At 41.0% G+C, this 19,795-nt stretch overlaps 1 protein-coding gene across 4 annotated transcripts in view; it reads right to left on the bottom strand.

Moving 5' to 3' along the window:
- The window catches only part of SND1 (staphylococcal nuclease and tudor domain containing 1), a 446,546-nt gene that overhangs the window by 151,310 nt on the left and 275,441 nt on the right, over window positions 1-19,795 (bottom strand). For all 4 annotated transcript variants that reach the window (XM_057504746.1, XM_057504745.1, XM_057504744.1 and 1 more), the window contains exon 14: window positions 18,528-18,600. In XM_057504746.1, coding sequence (XP_057360729.1) covers window positions 18,528-18,600 — 73 coding nt within the window. The remainder of the gene's footprint in view (window positions 1-18,527; window positions 18,601-19,795) is intronic.

The raw sequence follows: 19,795 nt of genomic DNA, 5'->3' as shown, positions 1-19,795 counted from the left end.
CTCAGCCTATATATACCATAACAGTCCTATTCCTGAAACATAAGGGAAGACAGCATAAGAGAATGTGATATGACATCTACTGTGACAAATAATAGAAATGAGAGCCAACTATGACAACTGAAGGCATAAAAGCAAATTTTAAAAGCTGGCCAGAATTGGCCACGTTTCTTTCCAGGGGCAAAATTGCAAGATAAGACCCGGAGATCTCCCACTTCAGGCAAGTGTTCCAAAGGCTTGAATAAGATGATATGCCTATGGACCACTCGTTAAGGGAAAAGAGGAAATTTTGTCCAAGTTGATAGATTTTAGGAATAAAAAAATTCTTATAAAGTCAATTAAATTGAATCTGATCACCAAAAGACGCCAGCTCCTTCAAATCTCAGTCACAGGCAGACAATGGTGCCTGTCTTTTCCTCGTCATCTCAAGTGCTTCCTTTGCTTGGCATGCTCCTTTTCAGTACAAGAATCCTTGAAACTTAATATTTGTTTCAGTGGCTTACTGACAAGTTCCCTCAGACCGTATAGTCATAAATCATTCCCTGCTAATCTAGCTATAGAAATTACTTATTTTGGAAGTTTTGATCATATTACTATTAAATTGACTGAATGTGGTTAAATGATTTGCCTTCCAAAGAACTTGGGCAAGTACAGCCATGTGGTTCAGGCTCTTATACTTATTTTGGGTTACAGCAATAGGTAAACAGAGAAACCTTGCTTATGATAAACAGTGTAAGAAGGACCAGGTTAGGCCCTACCAGGGAGCTGAGGATGCCTGGTGGATATTAAGGACAATGAAGTGATAAAGCTCAGTGTCATCAAAATGACATTTTAAATTCTCCAGAAATCCTGAAGCAGGAGCTGAGGTTTGGTCAAATAAAAAATTTGTTTATAAACTTTGTAACTCCAAAATGTGTTTTTAAAGATAAAGATTAAAGTCTTCAGATTTAAAGAGATGATAACATTGAGACTTCTGACACAGAACATTCATTTCAAGGTAAGACTTAAAAATAAAATATTTCTGCTCAGAATTCTAGTTGTGGAGATTCTCATCCTGAGATTTTCTACATTGTTGCTTATTTACACAGGTCTGAGAATCTATTTGCCATAGTTATCTGGCACTACACTTCCTCAAGGCTTTGAGAACCTAGTAGATAAATTAACTATAGCTTTCTGTTTTGTATACCAATATTCCCCTCCACTGGTGTAAATAATCAAGAAACAACTGTACTTCTGAGCAGATAAGTCTTTTTTATTGCCCTGGTAGCTTTCACATTACCTATGCTCCAAAATAAACCATACAAAGTATTCCTGTACTCCTAGAAAATCTAATTTAAGGTCGCATTAGCCACATTTAACCTGCTATTGTGGATGGCATCTCTTTAAGGAATGTTTCTACCTCCTCAATGCACCCTGAAATTGAGAAAGTAATGATGCAACAAATGCCTCTGGGGTGACTTCATTTCAAAGGATGTTAATATCTCTACCTCAAACTTATAGGAGCCGGGTTTTGAACGACCCTGGGGAAAGGCAGGATGATCCTTAGAGAGAGGAAAATATTTATAAAGATACCTTAATTAGACACTCCCACCCAGCCTTCACTTCTGGCTTGTCAGGCCAAACCTCTTCCACATGTGTGTACGTGTGAATGCCTACACAAAATCCCCTTCAACAGTTGGATAGCCACCTTTTCTCTACACAGTGCCTTGCTGTTTAGCAGATACATGTTTAAAAAGATATAGTACAAAGAACTGCCAAGATTGGGAGAGTGAGAGAGTAGGGGCGGGGGTGCAGGGGGTGCGAGGGGAAAACAGGAGAATCCTTACATGGGAGGTCAGGACTGAGGTCTGTGAGAACACTACTTAGCCAGCCCGGTCAACTGCACCCTAGGGGAACAGAACTTGTTCTGTGAATTCTGGAACTGGTAAAAGGCTGTTAGTAGAGAGAATTCTTTGATTTTTTTTTCCACTGAAAATACCCCAAGCATAGGCCTTAAAATAGTTAAGACTGGTGAGAGACTAATGTCACAACACACGAAAGAGTACAGGGAAAGAGGCATCACAGTCAACCTATTAGTTAAAAATTGACTACTCAGGATTATCTTGTGCAAGACTCAAAGGGGAACTGTTAATAACGAAGCTCACTAATTAGTTCTCATCATCACAATCACTCTTTGATTAACATCACAAGAAAAGGAACTGAAAACAAATACATGCAGAGCTTATTATGGTGGGGGTGGGGGTGAGGGGGGGACACTCTCCCAGCATTTGAGAAACTGAACTCGGAAGAGGCCCATCCGACCTAATGGAGTTTCCTAGCAGGCCACTATGTCCTGTATTGCCCACTCCAAACTAGGAAGGCGTCTCCCTTACATGAGCTGACTATTCTGCTTCTACAGGGCTGACTTGTGTCTAACGGCCTCCAGAACACAATGTTGTTTGGGTCCAACTGATGTTACTACTGAAGCAGCAAATTCTGTGTGTACACAAGTACAGATACAGAGAAAAAAGGAGTGTGGAGATGAAAACAGCTAAGGATACTGACGCCAATGCACTGTCTCATCTTAGGGTATTATAGTGTGTAACTCATGGCTGGAGTCATCTATCTCCGCAGGCCAGGGGAACTGCTTCCTCAGCTGTGTGGAAGACAAATCACAGGTACCTGCCCTACCAGAAGGGCAAAGAAGTCACACTCCTCACTCCTCCTCTTGCCCTACAGCCCAGGCCCTAGGGACCTAAGTGATGTTTAATTCTCGGAGGGAGGTGATGATTCTCTGCAAGGAACCAGCTGCACAGCAACAGAACCTCTTGATAGAAACGGGGCCCTGGGGGGAGACGCCCTTGGTTCCAGCTTCACTGAAAAGCACTTGAAAATTTGAAACCAATCTTCCCTGACTGGTTATCAGTGCTTCCTGGTGAGGTATGTGAGAGGGTAAACTTCAGGAAGGCTCACACTTAACAGGAATGAAAAGAACACAGGAGAGAATCCTAGGGAAAAACACTCTGAAAAACAAAATTACAAGGAAATGCAGGGCGGGGGAAGGAGCTGAAGCCAGGCCACCAATAATCCTTCATTAAGTGCTGTCTGTAGTTTACAGTTTCTCACATTGTTTACGTCGCTGGCACAGCACCTCACTCAGGCCTCCACGGTGTCAGCACATGGGAGAAACCATGTTTCAGGCTCTGGGCTCCACTCCTCGGTGTGAGACAGGGACCATGGGTGTAGTCAGAGTAGGGTGAGGGCCTCCAGAAAAAGCAAGGCAGGACATTTACAGTCAAAGCAATGTAACAATGTAAAGTCCCTATCGAAACTCTGTGTTCAGCATTACGCCAAGTCAAGGTCACACTAAGATAAAAGACTAGGAATATAGACATCTCCAGTGAGATCAGTTAAAGGTCAAAAGGCCAGGAGCAACTTGGCCTGGAATGCTTGAGTGCTCTGCAAGCGCATCTCAGCATAACCTGTGACTTCACTGTAAACAGCCCTAGCAAACAGACAACAACTCAGCCCACCTTGAGGGCAGAGTAGGTGATACAAGTCCACACCCTAAGCCCTCAATTCTCCAAAATCCTCAACTGCCTATAAATCCCCTGACAACGCACCACCCCAGGCTCTCAGGAGCTCTGTCTTCTCACTGTATCTCTCAATAAAAGCCTCTGCCCTGGCTCTCCTACCTTGACTCTTTGCTAAGTTCATTCTTCGCCTCTGCAAACAAGAACTCCCGCATCAGGAGCAGGAGTCAAGAAGAGAGTTGTAGGAGTGCTAAGCTGGAAGAAAGCCCTGAGCTTGGGAGGCTGTGGCATTGAAATCTGTGGGACCTTGAGAGAACAGAGCCTTCATTTCCTTCCCTGACTCTTAAGTCTTTGCCCATTATAAAGTAGTATAGCCTGGCTGAGCAAAGGTTTCCACACTTTCAAGATAAGGACAGACTGAAGGGCAGAAGGAGCTGGCATCGTATGCTTCCCAAACTGGAAGAAGGAAGCTACAGGGCATGTCAGTGCAAGTGCAGCTTTTTATCCCAAATATGGAAGAAAGATATTTCTCTGAAATCAGACGTGAAAGAAAAAGTCCATCTTCCAAACCTTTAAGGATATGCCTGCCCTTAGGAGACCTGCCAAAGTTATTTATCTATGAATATTCTTATCTGGAGCACCCTGGCCACCACCTATGTCCATTCCACAAGGTAAAATACTGAGAAAAGAAGTCAGGGCTTGGCAAAGGCTAAGAAGAGAAGACAAAACCCTGCTTCATAATGAAAATATGCAAAGCAGCATTCTCACTGCTGGGCACCACAGTCAAACTAAGAGAAAGTCAAATCATGTTACAGAAATAGATCAGGGAGCCCCAGAATATGGCCTGGACTTCATCCATAATCACACCAACCTGGAAATAACCCAAATTCCCTCAGCAGGGGAACAAATAAACAAACAGTAGTATACTCACAAAATGAATATTACTCTGCAATAAAAAGGATATAGGCAACAGCATGGACGAATTGCAAATCCAAGGTTCCATTTATATGACATTTTTGCAAAGGTTAAACAGTGAGCAGAAAACAGGTCAGTGGTTGCTAAGGACTAGAAGGGCTGGGGACTGAACCCAAAGGGGACAGTACTTCTGGAGGATGATGCAACCACAGTTCTGTTATCTTGACTGTGGTGATGGTTACATGTATACATGTTTCCCAGAATGTACATGTTTACCAAAACTCATAGAATCACATACTAAAATGATGTATTTTACTGTATATAAACTGTACCTAAATTTTAAAAATTGACCAATAGGTAGACTATGCAATATTTCAGTTTTTAACATAAGACAACTTTTTCCCTAGTCAACTGATTTATAAGTTGCTCAGAGAGAGTAACATGTCCAAAATTAAGCACTTCAGTATTTTAGATAAATTACTTCAACGTAATTAACTATTCCATACATTAAAGTATTAAAAAAATTGAAACAGAAAACAGTTTAAATGAGAAATCATGGGGTCAGAAGAACATAGGAAAAAAATTTTTTTACCAGTTTCCCAAAAGCAAGTGTTAAGAAAATACCCATTTTTAGGCAATGGCTAGCGGAAAGCAATACCAGCCTCAATTGGCAACATACAGGAAATGTTTTGTCCAACTGAAGAAAAAGTATTATTAAGTAAATATGACTATGCACATTTGTTCTCCACTTTCAAATAAAATCACATGATATAGCTTATTGTGAATAAGTAATACAATACCTAATTCTCAATCAAATGAAAAGTCTTATAGACTCTAATTATTCTTTTATTGAATGACTTTCAGTTTCCCAAATTTAACCAGCTAAACTTAGGCTGTGAGAACCATTCAGTTTAACCTTTCGGGATGAAGTCATTGACTTTCAGTGGAAAAACGTGAATTTATTATCAACAGAAACACAATGCTCTTGGCTTACTGTGTAAGACCTCTTTTGGGAGATGGAGAGGTACTGTAAGTTTATAGCATAGAATGTGCATATGATGGTAGATGTGTGCCTCACAGGAAAGGGAAGCAGTTAGAATAAAGCATCAACTACACAAGCTTGCTCTCTTCCTGTCTTCAGCCCTCTCTCTCTCTCACTGAGATGCAGTGTGTAGCCCACCAAGGCGGTGCCACAGGATGGCCTTCCTTAGGTCTGCCAATCCAGAGCTATCTGAAAGTTATGGCTTGTAATTTGTGGAGTACAGAAAAGTTCCCCCAAATAAACCCCACACACTTCCCACCAGCTGCTTTATCCCAAATTCGGCCTTTTCCCATTTCTCCCTACTCCAACTTCCCAACAGATGACTACAATTCTTTAAGCTGATATTCAGTGTTTATAAAATAGTGGCTTTGTGTATTATAACCATCCTGGAACACTCCCAACTGCCCACTGACTTCTGCACGGCGGCCAGCAAGGTCGGCTGCACAATGGATGTCCTGGCCTCTTCACTGAGGCTCTTGGACATCCCCTGCACCCTGTGCCGGGCTGTCATCACAGAGCCAAGCCTCCCTTTCTGGTTCCTTCCTGTTCCTTTTTTACACCAACACCAAACATACCCTGGTCTTATTTTGGGGAGAAAATGTCTCTTCTCTGAGGCTTAGGTACAGGACTGCTTTCCTAACTTTATACAGTAAGAAGACTCCTTATTCATGAGTACTTTGAGTCAGATAAACTACTTTCATTGGTATCCATCAAAATAATAAGAACAGTTTTTGATATACCACTGGCTACTTGAGCTATAAAGTAAAGTTATTTTATTATGAAGGTAAATTGTAACTATTTATAAATATTCATAAGAGATAGTGGCTCAGGAAATTTGTAAGAAAATAAGGTATGCAAAGGACCTTAGTACACTGGAAGACATACCTTCCAATTATTCTCAGGCTAAATATTTCCCTAAAAATATGTGGTTTATCCAAATTGCAGACATCTAACTTAAAATCATTACATTGATTAAAAAAAGTTAAAGGTGACATTTCTCTTTTAAACTGGTAAAGATAAACACAACCAACGTCAAGAGAAAGAGACCACTTAAACTTTTAACAACTGTTATGTTACTTTCCTAAGAATCAAATGATTAATCTTTATAGTAATACCACAATAGACATCTTGGCTATTTCTGAAAAAGACATGACAGTGGTCTGAAAACATAGCTTACACATGGTAGGTAACAGTGGAAATCTGAAACGAACCACATCCGCCAGAGTCTACTGCTTTGGATAGCGATTCCAAGGCTATGATTAAAAAATACCAGGTTTGAAATACAAGTTATTCTTTAAAAGTTTTAGATCTATTTTTATCACTTCCACAGTCTCGATAGGCAAGAGGTAAGAATTTATTACAGAAGCAAAAAATAGCATGAGAGATAATTAAAATAATACGTGCAGAGTAAAGAATTTAAAAGACAGTCTCTGATGAATCACAAGTTTCATTTCATGGGCAAATCAAGAACATAGGGGCATGGAAATTGATGTCATGCTAAACTCTGCCCCACCTGAGGCAAGAACACAACTTCAGCAAAGTATGGAAGAAAAAAAATCAGCAAGGTAACTGTGACATAAAATAAAAAAATCAAAATAACTACTATAAAAGGGTAGTTGACTAATAATTAACACCCTCTAAAAGTACTTTGAACATTCATTTCTGTCTGCAGACATAACCAATTGAGGTCCAGAAAATCTTAATGAAAAGCATTTTTATTAGTCTAACAAATTAGTCTTTTCAAAACTCTACATTTTTAAAGAGGCAAATAAACTCAGATAATTATAACATTTGGAAGAGAAAGTTCTAGTTTTTGAGACATGGAGAAAAATGACAACTATTTTCAGAGAAATTTATTAAGTCAGAAGGTGGTCAGTATTTTAATAACCAATTCATCACTTTAAAAACCTAATCATTTTGTCCAATAAAGACTTACAGAATGATGTTAGAAAACCTATATGTTTTCCTTTCCATAAGTATCTACCCTTATGGAATTGTCCTAAGAAAATCATTTACAGACATGAAGTAACTAAAAGAATAAATGTTGTTTATGAAAGGAAAAACAATCCAACTAATCTAAATATCCAACAATAGGAAGATGGTTAAATATAGTATATTAATAGGACAAAATCATAAAATATAATTAACTGGAAAAAATCAATTAAGCACCTGTGTGTCAGACCTGTTCAGGGCACTGATGGTGTAGTTAAGAAAAAAACAAAGTTTCTATCCTGAAAAGAAGCATACATCATTTATAAAAAAGAGAAAAGAAAAGATGGGGTGGGGGGGTGAGAGAATTAAAAAAAAAAAACCCACCAAAGTTTAGCAAACAGATGTACTTTCACTGAAAAATTCCTGATGGTAGTAGTAAAGATTTATTTTCTTCTTTTGGCTAATTTATAACTGATGATGCATTTAAAAAGAAAAATTTTGACAGAAAATCTGTGGTTCAAAAAATGTGTAACTTTTTATTTTTTTAAAGAAGAAAACATATTAACATTCAGTGCTGATACAACGTTGCCCAGATTAACTTAAAAATTAAATGGGTCAAAATGGCCATCCTGTCTAAAGCAATCTACAGACTCAATGAAATTCCTATCAAAATACGAACAGCATTCTTCAATGAACTAGAGCAAATTGTTCTAAAATTCATATGGAACCACAAAAGACCCTGAATAGCCAAAGCAATCCTGAGAAGGAAGAATAAAGCTGGGGGGATTACGCTCCCCAACTTCAAGCTCTACTACAAAGCCACAGTAATCAAGACAATTTGATACTGGCACAAGAACAGAACCATAGACCAGTGGAACAGACTAGAGAGCCCAGATATAAACACAACCATATATGGTCAATTAATATATGATAAAGGAGCCATGGACATACAATGGGGAAATGACAGCCTCTTCAACAACTGGTGTTGGCAAAACTGCTGTAAGGTCACCAATAACCCATGCTGTGAAACCTACTAGACAGTTATCTTCATCTTTCTTGACCCTGAAGCAGCAGAATTCATTCTTGTGTTGTGAGACTCTCACTCCTCTTAGTTGCTGGCCAATGACTACCACCTGTGTATGATCTTTCAATTTTGGAGATAAAGGGCATGGTCTTAGACTCTTCACTTCTCTCTTTATAATCTCTGGGCAATTCTGTGCATTCACATCTGTGTGCCCAAGAGTCTTACACTCATGCATGAAGCTCAGGCCAATTTTTTGGACTACAGTTCATTTGAATGGCTCATGGGTAGCTCATTTTAAAGCGTCCAGAAATTCTTAATTTTACTTTCAAATCTATGTCACCAGTGTGTTTACCCTATGGAGATAGCTGGGCTGCTACCCACCACTTACTGGTACTAGAACATGAGGGATACTCATGTATGATGCCTGGTTTCATTCCCCTTCCTCAACCCCTGATGCAAGCAATGGCCAAGTTCTACCGGCTCTACTACCCAACCAAGATCTCAAATTCACCTTACCCCATGCCCTGTAACCACCCTAGTTCCAGCCACCATGTAGTTCTCCCCTACCAATTCTAAAGCCACTCTTGCCTCAAGTCTATCTTCACACACAGTAGCCATAAAGGGTATGTGTGTATATAAAATGCTGACCTAGTCACACCAGTTCTGTGTAAATGATTTCGTTCTAATAATTTCAAAATCCTTACCAATGTGTAAATAGTGATTGTTTTAATCAACTCACTGTCCCCACTTTACAGCAATGCAAGCCTTGCCTTTTGAGCCCAATTAACATTCTACTTCAGTATCTTCTTGTACACAGTTTTATTCTTCAACCCTCAATAACATCTTCCATCTTTAACTCCTGATTTTAAAACCGTTTAAAAGACTACCTCTGACCATGTGAAATAAGCTATGGCCCTGAGAGTTACACGCTCTCACAGGACTCGGTACTTCTACCACAAGTGTAATTAAATAGCGAGTGTGTGCTCCCTGTAAGCATATATCTGGCTTGTTATACCCTCAACACCCAGAGTTGTGTCTGAAACATAATAAACTCTCATTAATGCTTACTGTTTGGGCATTCATTTACTGACTCCACATGACAAATGCATTTAAAAAAACAAGCCAGATAGCATATGTTAAATGTCAAATGAAAGATAAGAGGTGGTAAAAGAACTCAGGGGAGGGAGGAGCATGATTTGTACCTTGAATTGTATAAGGAGTTTGGAAGGCAAACATTACTGATAATGATGATGATGGCAGTAGTTATCATTTACAGAGGGCAGTTACCATTTTTAAAGGACTCTTTATGTGCTAGGCAGAATGCTCATGCTCTGCAATTTAATAGTAAACCCCCACTACATGAACCACTGCTGTTTGTTGAGCTCTTACTATGTCAGCTCTTATAAATACTTTGTATGTTCAACCACACCACAATCTAATGAGGTAAAGGGCCATTATTATTCATTTTACAAATGGGAAAACTGGCACATGGAGAGTAAATAATTTCCTCAAGGTAACAAAATAAACTGCAATTTATTTTGGAACTTTGGAGCCAGGAATTGGAACTTGAGTGATCTGATTTTGGGGCCCATGCTACTAACCACCACTCCATACTGCCTCTATGTTCTAGAAAATATGTACCGTTTCTGCTGCATCCTTTAACTAGTTTGGTCATTTCTGGTTACTCATCAGCACAATTAACCACTTGCCTAGGAGCCAGGGCCACAAGTTTTCCAAACACAGAATCATGCTGCTTTAGAGAACTAGGCTCTGTGAAGAGGTATGAAGAAGATCCCTGTTTCTTAGGAGTTTCGAAAGTGGTGAGGAAAACCACTGATGTGTGACCTTGAGAAGAGTTACCAATCAAAAGATCAATAAGAGTAAATTCATGGTAGGTAGTAAATGCTAAAGAAAGTAATGACGAGAGGGCAGTGAAGATAAAAAGGGAAACTTCCCAGGAGAACAGAGATACCCTGATGGAGGAGGAAGGCATGGTCAGTAGAGAAAGAGACAGCGTTTCAGGAAGAAATGCCATTCCAAAAGGGTAATTAATAATGTAGCCTTAGAACTGAGAACATGAAATAGTGAACAGACTGAATATGATATATAAAAGAAAACAGTGTCTATAATAGGTGAAGGAATGTTCAAATAATGTACTACCAACAAAAAATAGGTCTTCCTCCAAATTCAAAGACCTTGTCAAATAGCTTATATTCCCAGACACTTCCCAAACCTGGTATTACATTAGGAACTTAATTATTTCTTCTTAAGAACACCAATTCCTGAGGGACTGAGACAGAAAATTAGTGGGTAATTCCAAGGAGATTCAAGGATATTTATCTGGGTATCTACCCTGTGAGGAGTGTCCAAAATTCTGTTCAACATACTCTGTAGGGAATATGGTGGAAGCATGCTAAATAAAGCCTTAAAATATGAGTAAGCAGAATGTCTATGTTAGTAAAATTACTTACTTTGAGATGATTACATAAGCAATAGCCACAGGACAGAAAGAGTTCAATCTAAGTTGTGTTATGATGGTGAAGTGGAGAATGAAACTGGGGCTGGGTAGAAATAATTCAAGTTTTATCACACCATTCAGCAGCCAAGGGACAGAGGAGACAACCCAATCACACACTTGAACCAGGGATTCAAAAATTTTATCAACTGCCTTCAAAACATCCTAACATTCATTTAGCCAAGCCCATAATGGGCCCATTTAACCAATTTGGACCCATGAAATAAAATCACAGAACAAAATCCACACATACCCGGAGAATGGGAAAGAACTGAAGAGCATGAGCCAGCGACCGCAGAATCTATGCTAGAGGAAACTCTCTTTGGAAAGAGATGCCATTTTGAAAATAATGCTCCTGGACTTCTTCAATTTCCTTTTTCCTTTCTTTGAACAAAGGAAGAAAGTAAAAACTCATTAGAGATCCAGACACTTAAATGCAAACTAAGACCCGGCTTCTAAGGAGCTCATTTGCATGCATCCCTGTGTGTGAAGTCATAGTTAAACAAGGAATCAGAAGGGGAATTAGAAAAATTTGTGGCAGAAAATGTCCTACAAACAGAATTCACTGCAGTAACATATCAAATATACTGATTATTCTATAAAGAAGGTGTTTTATTATAAGAAGCAACAAATCATGAATCCCTCTCTCCAAGTCACTTGACCAAACCAGAGGTGCTAAATCGCAGGGCTAGATGCATTCACCAAATGTCCAACACTGCCTCATCTTCAAAGTCCAATCTCTCTACCTCAATCTGCTACGATGCCTGTATTTTCCAAAACAAATTCCAAAACAAAAGTGAATGAAATGGTAGACCAAGTAAGGGACAATCATGGAGCCAGGCATTGTGCAGATGAAGGAGACACATTCCCTCTAGAACTTTCTCTTTAAAAAATAAAAAGTTGTTTCACAACCAAATGACTCTTCACATTTCCAGGCATAGAGTAGGCTACAAAACAAAGATTTTCCAAGATTTTCCAAGAACATCATCTCTTATTACACAAGGTTATTAATGATTTTCTATTTCTCGTTTCTGCAATGGCTTCTCCTTTTACAGAGTAATTTTCAAACATGGAAAATGACACTAATACAAAGATACAAAGAATACATGCCAAAAAATTCACTTTAACCCACTAATTACAGAGAATCAGCAATATTTTCCAACTGAGTCAAAAGAGAATGTGAAGAACACATATATAGGCAATTGGGATGCTGAAGTAGATTTACTAAAGATACAAAGCTATGAAATCAAACTACAGCATGAAAATGTAACATTTGGAATTATTTCTTCTACAGGGTAGAAACCGATTGTCTGTGAGGACCACATTTGTTCAAACAGGAATGATTTACATTCCATCAGGCTTTCAAAAGTTAAATTCTCTGCCCTCCTATGGGCAAAACAGACCAGCTAAAAAGGGGCAGACCCCTATTAATCTGGTAAACCCAAAGGGTTTAACAGGGAGCACCCAGAATTCCACTGAAAGGATATCCAGTTATTTTCGTGCTTGTTCCAAAGTCTTTAATTTAGCAATATCTTCTGACACCCCCAATCTAAAAAGGTGAAATTTAGTGTCCTTTGCCACCCCCCCTTGCCCCCCATGCCAAAACAGGAACAGAACTTAACAGAAAAGGGGAGGTGCTTAAACATAACCATCGCTGTGCGCAGTGTTGAAATACTAAAAAAAAGGACAGCATTTCCATCCACTTTCATTCAGAAACTTGTTCAATCTGTTAAAGACTTCCCTCCTATCCCCGTGGAACGCATAAATGCTTTTAGATTTCATTAGAAGGAGAGAGGGACACCCCTGTATTTCTGCAGAGTCTGAATAGGAGAGCTTCAAAAAAAAAAAAAGGAACTGGCCGCACAGAACTCCAATGGCTGAAGGAACAATGGGCAGAAGACAATAAAGCAGTGCTCTCAACTGCTAGGAAGGGCCGCTTGCGAAAGCCCGCTTCCCTAACACAATCCAGGGTGCCTTAACGATATCCTCCAGCTGGAGAGAGAAAAGCAGAGGAAAAGAGAAATGAAAGAGCTTCCCCCTCTCAGTGGCTGAGACCCTTCCAGGCATCAGAGGTGCAAGTGCTGCCAGACTGCAGTGCCTGTTTCTGTGCTGTGAGACGCCAGGAATGCTGCACGGGGGCAGAGGAGGATGGGAACTGAGCAGCACTACTGTCCCCTAAATGAGCAACACCTTGACCTGCAGAATGCAGGAGGGATACAGGAAAACCACCACAAGAACCCACCACTAGCAGTAGTCATGGCTCCCCTGAAAGTGGCCGTGATATCCCAGCACACAGTGCTGGATCCCTGGGGAGCCGGGTCAGGGGTCAGCGGCCAGCTCTGGCGGGGTTCCTCTGGGGTTTCCTGTGGTGGCACCGCCGAGCCCAGCATTGATTGGGCTGGCAGCTATGGTGGGAACGAAGCTCTAGTGCAGTAGCAACTCCCAGGCAGAACCACAGGCCTTGACCTGCACAGTCGGCCCAAAAGGGACCAGGATGAGCAGAGGCTAAGGAGTTGGAGAGGGAAGCTTGTGCCTTCAAGCTAGCACAGCAAAGTGGTTGAGAAGACTTTAGAATCACTTGAGAAGATGACAATCTAGACAAATGAGCCAGAAACATAAAAGGGAAATTATAATAATTTCACTACCCTTTTGGACTTACTGGGAAAACCACTTTTTCATTCTCTTTAGCCAAAAAGATCATTACTCGTATTATTATTATTTTAAACTCCTCCACCAAGGCCAAACTCCATGGGAGCTAAGGAAAGATAACTTCCATAAAGGTCCTCAAGTCTCTTACAGAAACGACTGCTTAACAGAGGGGAGTGTCCTTCAAGTTCAAGAAGGCACTGAGAAACCAGGAACTGAAGGAAGATGTGAGGACATGTTAGAGAAAGTCCTACCTACCTACCTACCTACCTACGTACCTATGTACCTACGTACCTACATACCTACCTACCTACGTACCTACCTACCTACCTACCTACCTATCTACCTATCTATCTATCTATCTATCTATTGGTTTTAAAGGAATACTTTGATCCTTTCTGTTTGCAAGTCCGAATCTCACTGGTCAACACTTGAAGTATTTGTTTCATGATGTAGTACAGCAAGAGGGATCTGGAAATCTGATGATGCTCTACCCCAACCCCACTACTAGACTTTGGATCACCCCAGGCCCTGGTTTAAGCATAGTCTTGTCATAAGTACTCTATGCATGTACAACAAAATCAGTCATGGATAGAGGTCACAAAGCAGTATGCAACAGGAGCAAAAAAAAACCAAACTCTAAATAAGCACAGCAGCAGTTAACAGAAAGACAAAGGGATTTAGCTAAGTCAAGGAAGGAGAGAAGAGCAAACAACAGAAAATTAACAGACCAATTGTCAGGACTCCTTGTCGTGAATACGCAGAAGATATGCAGATAAAGCAAACACCGTTCAAGCACAACATCCCATCCTGGGACAGTGAGAATTAAGACGGAAGAGGACAGGATGCTGGTCTAGGCTCTGTGCTCTCATAGAGTTGGCAACTAACAGCTTATCTCCGCCTGCACCAGAGAGGGAAGAACAGACACAACAGGAAATAGGGTAAAAGAGAAGCAGACACTGACTCACTCAGCACTATTCATGCACAAATGAAGGGGAAGGAGTGGAGGGCGGCACAGAAAGAAATCTGTGAGCTGGCTGCAACCTGAGGAGTGAGGAGCCCTCTATTACATCAGAACCATGATTGATTTGTCTGATTTACCAGAACAACAGTATGCCATGTGCCAGCCTCATTTTACTGCCTGTTTTACATTCTGTATTAGGAAACTGTATTTATTACAGAACAGGCTATAGCTAAAATAATAATAAGCCTAAGATAAGGAGCAGCCTTATGTTCCACTGACACGCACATTCCAACTTTTATATGCTGGCGAGGGAGGGTGTGATCAGGGAAAAACAAAGCCCACTGATAATGAAAACATGGATGTATGAAGTGAAGTGGTCACCACAGAACCACCCTGCAGACAAAACCAAATCTGGTGTCAAGTCGGTCAAATTATTAGTTGGTCTCACATCCATAGGAACATCCTGGCCTGAAGGGAATGCAGATGATTGCAGAAATGACAACAGAGACCTATACTTCTAATAGCCCACTTCCTTTACCTTTAAACATTAATTAGAAAGCAAGGAAACCACTAACTTCTCAGAATCCAAATTACTAAATTGGCAGTAATAATTTTCCTTAGTCGTTATCCTGAACACAGGTGAAAAAGATGCAGGAATGCCAAGTTTAACAAACCCCTAGCTAAAGGTACAGTACAGTCAGTTCGTGTCATACAGATGGGGTAACCTTGCGGAAACACAACACTCAGGTGACCTTAAAGACAAAAACATGTGTCGTTATTAACACATGAAAAACAAAACCACCACCTAGAAGTTGGGAGCTATCATACTTCCGAAGGAAAAGCAAAAAACTGTAACAAGCTCTCAGTATGTGAAGGGATTTAAGAGGCTCAACTGGCCTAGTGGAGCAGAGTCAGAAAGCATTCTTAGTAGCCACTAAATGGCCAGTCCAGGTGGGGGGAAAGCTGACAAGTGGATGTGAAAACAGAGGCCAGCGTCCCCCTGCCCAAACCAGGTGGTCATTCTTTCGCTCCTCTGCTTGGGTTACTCACTTCCCGCCACAGGAAGCCAGTGAAGCAGAATTGGCACCCACGAAGTCTCCATACAACATGGGATTTTAATGCACCCGATCCTTACAGAGAGAAATCATTTATGAAACTGCAAAAGAAGAGAAATGGACAATGGGGAAACGCTAAATGCCAAATGTGGGAGGTCAATTAAGATGAGAACAAATCTATAGGCCTCTCACAATCACGGCAAAACATCTTCCCTGTCTTGAGTATACTTAGGAGACAAAGTATGTCACACTTATATATGTCTTCTTTTATTAAAAGGATATATTTTGGGGTTGACAGGCATTATGCATAATAGGGAGCAATTCATAGTATATTATTCTGAGAGTATATTGTATATACTGAACAAAAACTACCATTTATCATGACCTGCAACTTAGTGGGGTGGGAAGTGGGATGGTACCACATAGGGTTGTGGATATGATGTGGTGGTGGGTGGGCGGGGGTCAGATACAGTTAAAGGTTTATTAAGAAGATCGTGACACTGTCATAAAGTTATGTATATGTGCCTTACACAGCCTTTATTCTGGGTGTTTGTCTTCATCTGGCTGTAAGCTGTATGTTTGCTTAACCACAGAAGCCCACCCTGTCCCTCAGACAGTAACATCGCCAGCATGCTTAAGAGAGCTGAAAAACCATACATCTCACTTAAATAGCACAAGGGGACACGATGCCTACATGTACTTAACACAACACTTTGAAGGAAAAGAAGGGAACGTTAGAATCAGAGCTCAACTCCCTATTACAGATGGAACCAAAAAAACCCTCTGTACTCCAAGCTGAATAACGTGTGATGAAGGTAGACAAGGTCATTCTGACATCTGTCTAAATGGAATAGCTTTTCCACATTCACTCTTCCACTTGCTCAAGCTTTCCTCTTTTATTTATGTGGGAACTGAGGAGGATTTAAGTGGCATTTATTTTTAAATAACATAAAAAGAGAATTCAGATATGCATGAAACTGAACTAAGGGTAGGGGAGAATATATATGAAGACAAGTTTTATAAGACCCGCTGCTACCAAAAAGAAAAAAAATAAGAAAATACCAAAATCATCAAAGTAGGAGGTGGTGTAAGATTTAAAAATAGCCACAATTATGGTGGGGAGACTGCGCTGGCAGGTTCCAAGAGGACAGCACTGAGTATCTGAGCCTCTGCTTCAAAAACCTGCCAAGGACTTCCCCTCCTGGCCAATGGGAAATCTGAGTAAGAACATGACAGCCATAGGCCAACAGAGAACCATCCCCAAGGTTGAACCCAGGCCCCTGGAGGGTGGCACTGACGTGGGATTCTGGATGAGCATATCTGCCCCTAGTGTAGAGGGGTCACCATTGCACTTTCCAAAGTAGGCTTTCCCCTCTGTGGTTGAACAGAAAAAAAACTGGCATTTGATTACTCCAACATCCTCACCAAAAAGAATGGTATTAAGGAAAAACTGAGTATGCCACAGGCAATACATAAATAAATTTATATACATACATATGAACATAAACTCAGCAAGATAAGCCAGAGAAAATATGCCTGACACCACCACTCTGGGAGGGTCACACCTGTTAACAGTGAGCCTTGGCAGATGCAGCTTAGTCACCTGTGGCTGAAAGGTGACTTCCTCGGGCTCTCACCTACAAAGAATACACACCAATATACCTCACTCACTAAACACAGCTACGGCTTCTTGAAAGAGTCAGGTTAATGCAGGCAACAGTGTTTAATCTGTACTCTGCAGTGGCTGGCCAAAGAGAACGAAAAGCTCAACAGAAGCTCATCACTTAAAATGAATAAGGTACCCCTACACCTAGGCAAAGGGGAGCTGGCTGGACACATTTATAATGAGCAATCAAAGGGGCAGGCGACAGGCACAGTCACTACCAGGCTTGGGAACACAACACAACGAGAAAATAATACACTCTAATTCATCACTGTGTGGGCAAGGCTGAGCTCGAGAAGCTCTTGTTCACAGTAGCATTTCCTTCTTGATAGCCAATGTGAGCTCCCTGCCTATCCAAGCAAGGCTTTAGCAGCCCTTCCTCCGACACTGCCTGGGCTGTGTGGATCTGCTCCGGCACTGGGAGTTGCAATGGTGTGTCCCGGGAACACAGAGTGAGCCAACAAGCCTCCCCTGGGTGCCTGACAGAAACCAGCACCTCACTACTTGGTAGCCCCAACGGCGGTTTTGCTTCTCTGCAACAGTTGCCCTTACCTGACATGGTCGCGATCTTCCCTTCCCACTTGCAGGAGGACTTTCTCAGTTTTGTTCATTGTGATTTTCTCAGTGACAAGTGGAGTTTAGGCACAGTAGGGCCTAAAATACTTACTGAATAAATGAATAAACCCTCTCAACTAACAAAGGTGTCTGTTCAGCCAAGAGAAACCCTAAATATATAAGGGTAAAATCCTAGTCATCTAGACACAGCCTTTGGGGGCTCAAAAGTATTTGTGTCTTCTGTTCTTCTAGATCACCTGCATCTATCAGCTCAAAGAATGCTCTCATGTTTCTCCCACTTAGAAGCAACCCAAAGAAAGAGAAATCTCAAGAAAATTACCATTTTCTTAAACTTGTCCTAAAATCTATACTTAACCTTTTTCCACTGAGACTTTCTAGTCATAGTTAGAAGTAGACTTTAAAGGAGATTATCTTCTAACTCACAGTAACTACAAAATGGAAAAGCAACACAGAAACAGTTCAAATGGAGATGAGGAGGTTTTATGCCCTAGTTTGAGATGTGCTTTTCCAGAATATAAATCAGGATCCGTATAGATGCATAAGCTGCAGCCCTGGAAGAACTCACACTGACCGCCTGGAAACAAACGAGCTACAGAAAACACGTTAAGTTGAATTCCTTGGGAGAATAAGCAGCCAAGCTCGTGGCGCCTCTGAGCCACATAGCTCTATTCAGGGACAGGACTCACCCCAGATATGTCTGCAACACGGTGGATAGGCACTTCCTTCTTGCTATGCAATCCTTTGCCATTCTTAATAGCTCTGTAAAGGAAGAAGAAAAGACCAGTTATAATACAAGCCACACTGGGCACGGGTACGAGGGAAGGAGAAGGGAGGAGAAGAGGGATCATTCAAATGGGGGTCCTCTCACTACATAAGTCATTCTGCACACTGCTAAGTAGCCAGTGTCTGTGAGGCAGAACGTGAGACCGCTCTTCTCTTAAGTCCAGTCACTAGGACTTGGCTGCTAGTTTCAGCTAACAGTGTGTCTACTAATCAGAGAGAGCTGCTGCCAAACTTGTTTCCAGATTAGAGGCATTGTTCCAGGCACAGAAGAGGAATCAGTTGGAAGAGCACACTCCTAAGAAACGGAAGTAATAATGTTTCTTTCTGCATTTAATCACATGAAACATTTTAAATGCAAAATATGTAGCTAGTGTTCCAATTCTAATGGAAATAAGTTCTTCCCAGGTAAAAACAGAGTTACCCTGAATGAAGTCATTTAACAGTAGGAGAAAAAATTGGCCAAGGCTACACAACTGACATTAAGGCTCCTTTTCAATCAGTCTCTGGCTGTAGTAACAGTGGATTCAGCAGGGGACTCTGGACACTGTCTCACATCTGGCCACAGGAGGTCTGCTCCACCCTAACCCCTTTGAGTGGTAGCTTCAGGGGCAGAAGCCTGAACATCACTGAGTATGATCACTCATTAACAATCCTGGGCTAGGGAATAAAAGCTGATGGGTGTATCACCAAGTCACCCCACTAGTAGGTAAGACCTTTCTATGTACCGCCAGCCTGCAAATCCCAGCAGGGAACAATAGAGTTCAGAGTGAGAAACAGCTTCAGGGATGTACTTACTCTGCAGAGGACTCTATACAAGTTTCTGAATTCTAGAGATAGCATAGAAAAAAATGCTCAGATCAGGGTCAATATACCAGATCCTCACGCAAGCTATCACTCCTGTACCATCCCACTCAGCTCCTGCTTAATGACCACAGGTTAATCTCAGGACCCAACTTTCTAAATCAAACTCACATAAACTAAATGGGGCGGGTGATGCTCAGTTTAAAGCGCAAGAGTCCTATTTCTTATGTACTTGGACGGTTACCATCTACTTTTCACTTTGTCCATCCCAGAAAACTCTGTCTCTCACTCAAATAATTTGAAATGCCTTCTGTTCAGAAGCAAGTCACACTTTCCTTAAAATCTAGTCTCCATCCCATGAGGGTAAGAA

Source organism: Manis pentadactyla, chromosome 7 (genome assembly GCF_030020395.1).
Source record: "Manis pentadactyla isolate mManPen7 chromosome 7, mManPen7.hap1, whole genome shotgun sequence".
NCBI classification, from domain to species: domain Eukaryota; kingdom Metazoa; phylum Chordata; class Mammalia; order Pholidota; family Manidae; genus Manis; species Manis pentadactyla.
The sequence above is the reverse complement of the archived record's forward strand: the minus strand, read 5'-3'. Positions and strand labels throughout refer to the sequence as shown.